This window comes from Sapajus apella, unplaced genomic scaffold, assembly GCF_009761245.1.
Source record: "Sapajus apella isolate SASKATOON/1434 unplaced genomic scaffold, GSC_monkey_1.0 scaffold1, whole genome shotgun sequence".
Classification (NCBI taxonomy): domain Eukaryota; kingdom Metazoa; phylum Chordata; class Mammalia; order Primates; family Cebidae; genus Sapajus; species Sapajus apella.
This window is the reverse complement of record NW_022436941.1, coordinates 65,119,113-65,123,616: the sequence shown is the minus strand read 5'-3', so window position 1 is coordinate 65,123,616 and position 4,504 is coordinate 65,119,113. Positions and strand designations below refer to the sequence as shown.

Here is a 4,504-nt window from a genome sequence, read left to right as displayed (position 1 = left end):
GACACAGTGGATTCTCCTTAACTTGGGGCCATCCAGCCTTAATGCTTTGTTGTACGTATGTGTAGAGGAAAATATGTGCTTCAATGGCAAACTATAGCCTACCTTTCCACATGGCAGATTCTAATTCCTTGGGAGCTATTGTACAACACTGTACCTTATAGGTAACAAATAGAAATGCAAAATAGTCCTTATAAAGTCTTTTAGGCCAACTGACTGTGCTGTGGACGGCATGGTAACCTCTGTGACCTGCATGTTCACTGCAGATGAATTCCTGGAACTAGAAAGTCTGAAGTATTTGGAAGACCACAAAAAGGGGAAGAGTGATCAACCCCTGCGGTACCTAATTAACTTTGAGACATTCTTCCATTGTTCCTTATTCCTGCCTCAACTGATAACCAACCTTGGTCAACCTCATGACTCCAGACCCTACAACACCCTCCCAGCTTGCAAAAATCACCCTGAACTTTTGTAACTTTCCACTGCCTACCCCAAACCTATAAAACCAACTCCTATCCCACCACCCTGCTCTGACTCTCTTTTGGACTTAGCCTGCCTGCCCACACCCAGGTGAATAAACAGCCATGTTGCTCACACAAAGCCTGTTTCGGGGGTCTCTTCATTCAAAGCGTGTTTTAACATTTGGTGCCAAAACTGGGGACAGTGGTACTCCTTTGGGGATACCAGCCCCTGTCCCCACCCCACCCTGGGAAAAGACCCACCTGAGACCTCAACACATCAGACGAGACCAGCAGCTCATGCTTAGTGTGCCGAACAGTTCTCTTGCCACCTTCAGATCTGGTAAACAATCTCTCCCTCTTTCTCTCTCTTTTCCTTTAGAGAAAAGGAGATAAATCTCTCCCTTTCTCTCTTTTTCTTTAAATCTTTTTCCTTCTAGTAGAGACAAAGGAGATACTCTTTATCCATATAGAGACAGAGGAAACAAGTCTCTCCCTCTCGCTCAAAAACTTCAACATTAGTCACAGACTAAGACAGTCTTCCCTTGGTCTCTGGTCAATAGCGGGACACCTGCCTTGATCACTCACCACATTACAGCCCAGGTTTTCAGGGACGCCTACTGAAAACCCTGGTAGCTGCTTGCTCCTTCCCTCGTCTCTACCTGACTTCTCTCCTTAAAACTTACCTCCTTCGCCAGAGGCAATATTCAGGCCTTTATTCCTCTGTCTTCACCTCTAGCCTGCATCCTAAAATGCCTAAAACCTCTTCAACTATCGCCCAATCTGAAACCTGTCTTATTTTTTTCTGTAACACAGCCTGGCCTCCATACAAATTAGTGCTTCCAAATGGCCGGAAAACGGCACTTTCAATTCTTTCATTCTGCAAGACCTAAACCATTTTTGTCTACAAATGGGCAAATGGTCTAAGGTGCCTGATGTCCAGGCATTTTTTTATACTCCAACCCTCCCTAATCTTTGCTCTCAATGTAACCCGTCCCAAATTTTCCTTCTTTCCCTTCAGCCCACCCCTCCTACCTCCACCAGTAACTCAGAATCTTCCTTGTCCATCAACCCTTCCCACCTTTCTCCTCCCGCCTGTCTAAACCAGGCCCTAATCCAGGCCAACCCCCACCCCCCAAGTCTCCCTCCTCTTCTTCTGCCCACAACCCACCTCCTTATGCCCCTCCTGTTACCTCCCCACCTCATACCCAGTCCAGCTTACAGTTTAGTCCCACAGCTAACTCCTCTGCCCCTGCTTAACAATTCCCCCTTCGAGAGGTGGCTGGAGCCAATGTCATAGTTAGAATGCATGTTTCTTTCTCTTTACCTGACCGTAAAGGCTCCTTTTCATCAGATCCTATTAAATATATACAAGAGTTCCAATACTTCAGCCAGTCCTATAATCCTACCTGGAGTGACTTAAATTTCATCCTTCTACTCTCACCCCTGAAAAATGCTTAATATGCATTTTATCACCCAATCAGCCCCGACATTAAAAAAGCTACAGAAATTAGAATCTGGCTCTCAAACCCCACAACAGAATCAATCTCGCCTTCAAGGTGTTCAGTAATAGGGAAGAAGCTGCCTGGCAGCAGTGCATCTCAGAACTATAAATGCTTGCCTCTGCCATAAGACAAACCCCAGCCATACCACCAGCTCACAAAGACTTCAAAGTGCCCTCCCTGACCTTGCTCAAAGTGTCAGAAACCTGGCCACTGGGCCAAGGAATGCCCACAGCCCAGGATTCCTCCTAAGCCCTGCCCTGTCTATGCGGGCGCCATTGGAGTTGGACTGTCCAACTCATGTCACTGTGACTTGTTGGCTGAAGGCTGATGCTGCCCAAACCTCTCAGAGGCCCCCGGGCCATCACGGATGCCAAGCTTCAGGTAACTCTCACGGTGGAGGGTAAGTCCATCCCCTTCTTAATCGACACAGGGGCCTCCCACTCCACGCTGCCTTCTTTTCAGAGACCTGTCTTCTTGGCCTCCATAACTGCTGTGGGAATTGACGGCAAGGCCTCCAGGCCTCTCAAAACTCCCCAAGCCTGTGTCAGTTAGGCCAGCACTCCTTTCCACATTCTGTCCTAATCATCCCCGCTTGTCTAGTTCCCCTGTTAGGCCAAGATAGCCTAGCAAAACTGTCTGCCTCCTTAACTGCAGCTGTAATACTCCTAAAATCCCTTAAAATCACAGGCTATGCTCCACTTACCCTCTATAGCTCTCACAACCTCCAAAGTTTAGTTTCCTCTTTACACCTCACACTTATTTTCAGCCCCTCGCCTTCTCCAGCTGTATGTACTCTTTATTAAAACCCCCACATAACCATTGCTCTTAGACCTGACTTCAACCCAGCCCCTCACGTAATATACAACACAAACCCTGAACCCCATGTCTGTATCTCCCTAATCCATATAGCATCCTCCCCATTTCCCCATATTTCTCTTTTTCCTAGTCCAGACCCAGACCACACATGGTTTATTGATGGCAGTTCCTTCAAGCCCAGTCGGTTGGCACAGCCAAAGCTGGCTGTGCTGTTGTATCCTATTCATTTATTATTGAGGCTGCCACACTCCCCTCTTCCACTACTTCTCAGCAAGCTGAACTGATTGCCTTAACCCATGCTCTTACTCTTGCCAAAGGACTACACGTTAATATCTGTACTGACTCTCAATATGCCTTCCACATCCTACACCACCATGCTGCCATATGGGCAGAAAGAGGTTTTCACACCACACAGGGGTCCTCTATTATCAATGCCCCCTTCATAAAGGCCCTCCTTAAGGTTGCTCTCCTCCCAGCCAAGGCCAGAGTTATCCACTGCAGAGGACTCAGGATTCAAGCCACTCCTAAAGAACCCACAGGGTATAGCCCCTTTGAACTCCTATATGGCTGCACATTTCTGCTTGGGTCTAACCTGATTCCAGACACCAGTCCTCTTGGTGACTATCTTCCAGTCCTCCAACAGGCCAGACATGAAATCCGCCAGGCTGCTAATTTCCTCTTACCCACTTCAGATACCCGGCCATGTGAAAACACCCTACCCGGAAGGTCAGTCCTAGTCAAAAGCCTAACCCCTCGGTCTCCGCAACCTCAGTGGACAGGAACCTTCCTGGTCCTCTACAGCACCCCAACCGCTGTCCATCTACAAGACCCTCCCCAGTGGGTCCATCATTCCAGGATAAAGCTGTGTCCATCAGATAATCAGCCTGACTCCTCCGCCTGCTCCTGGAAGTCGCAAGTACTCTCCCCTGCTTCTCTTAAAGTCACCCGTATCCCCAAAGTGAAAGAATAACCCTGTATAAACATAACATACCTTCCACTTTCATTAGGCATCTTTTTCCCTATTGCCGCTACTTCTCCTTCCACGCAATGACCCTATCAAATCCCACTACAACCTTTAACAGCCATGGCCCTTGCTGGTTCCCTCGGTATCTGGGTACAAAACCCCAGCCCCCAAAAACACTTTCTCACCATTTCAGTTTACACTTCCAGTTCTGCCTCAGCCAAGGACTTATTTTTCCTCTGTAGCTCTTCCACCTACCTCTGCCTTCCTACCAACTGGACAGGCACCTGTACCTTAATTTTCCTTGCTCCCCAAATCCAGTTTGCCCACTGAAAGAAACACCTCCCTGTCCTCCTTGTAACTCCTACATGACAAAAAAGAGTCATTCCATGAACCCCCTTGCTTGTAGGATTAGGAGTCTCCACTGCTGCAACTGGGACAGGCACAGCAGGCCTTACTACTTCCATCACCACACTCCGCTGTCTCTCTAATGATTTTTCCACCAGCCTTTCAGACATAGCTCAAATACTGTCTGTTCAAGCCCAAGTTAATTCCCTGGCTGCAGTTGTCCTCCAAAATTGCTGAGGCCTTGATCTATTGACTGCGGAGAAAGGAGGATTCTGCCTATTCCTAAATGAAGAATGCTGCTTTTATCTAAACCAATTTGGCCTTGTATATGACACCATCAAAACACTTAAAGACAGGGCCCAAAAGCTCATTAATCAGGCAAATAATTATTCAGGACCTAGCTGGCCACTGTCTAACTG

General features: G+C 47.7%; 1 protein-coding gene across 1 annotated transcript; it reads left to right on the top strand.

The window, feature by feature from the left end:
- Positions 1-229: 229 nt before the first annotated feature.
- On the top strand, positions 230-3,752 carry LOC116557392. Its single transcript, XM_032286904.1, has 3 exons — positions 230-336; positions 2,284-2,360; positions 2,938-3,752. The coding sequence occupies exons 1-3, from the start codon at positions 230-232 to the stop codon at positions 3,744-3,746; spliced, it is 993 nt and encodes a 330-aa protein (XP_032142795.1). The 3' UTR covers positions 3,747-3,752.
- Positions 3,753-4,504: the final 752 nt, after the last annotated feature.

Coding starts and splice junctions, on each gene's coding strand:
- LOC116557392 (XM_032286904.1), top strand. CDS start 230: ATGGTAACCTCTGTGACCTGCATGTTCACTGCAGATGAATTCCTGGAA. Junction 337..2,283: donor AAGAGTGATCAACCCCTGCG/GTACCTAATTAA, acceptor TGTTGGCTGAAG/GCTGATGCTGCCCAAACCTC. Junction 2,361..2,937: donor GGTAACTCTCACGGTGGAGG/GTAAGTCCATCC, acceptor TGGTTTATTGAT/GGCAGTTCCTTCAAGCCCAG.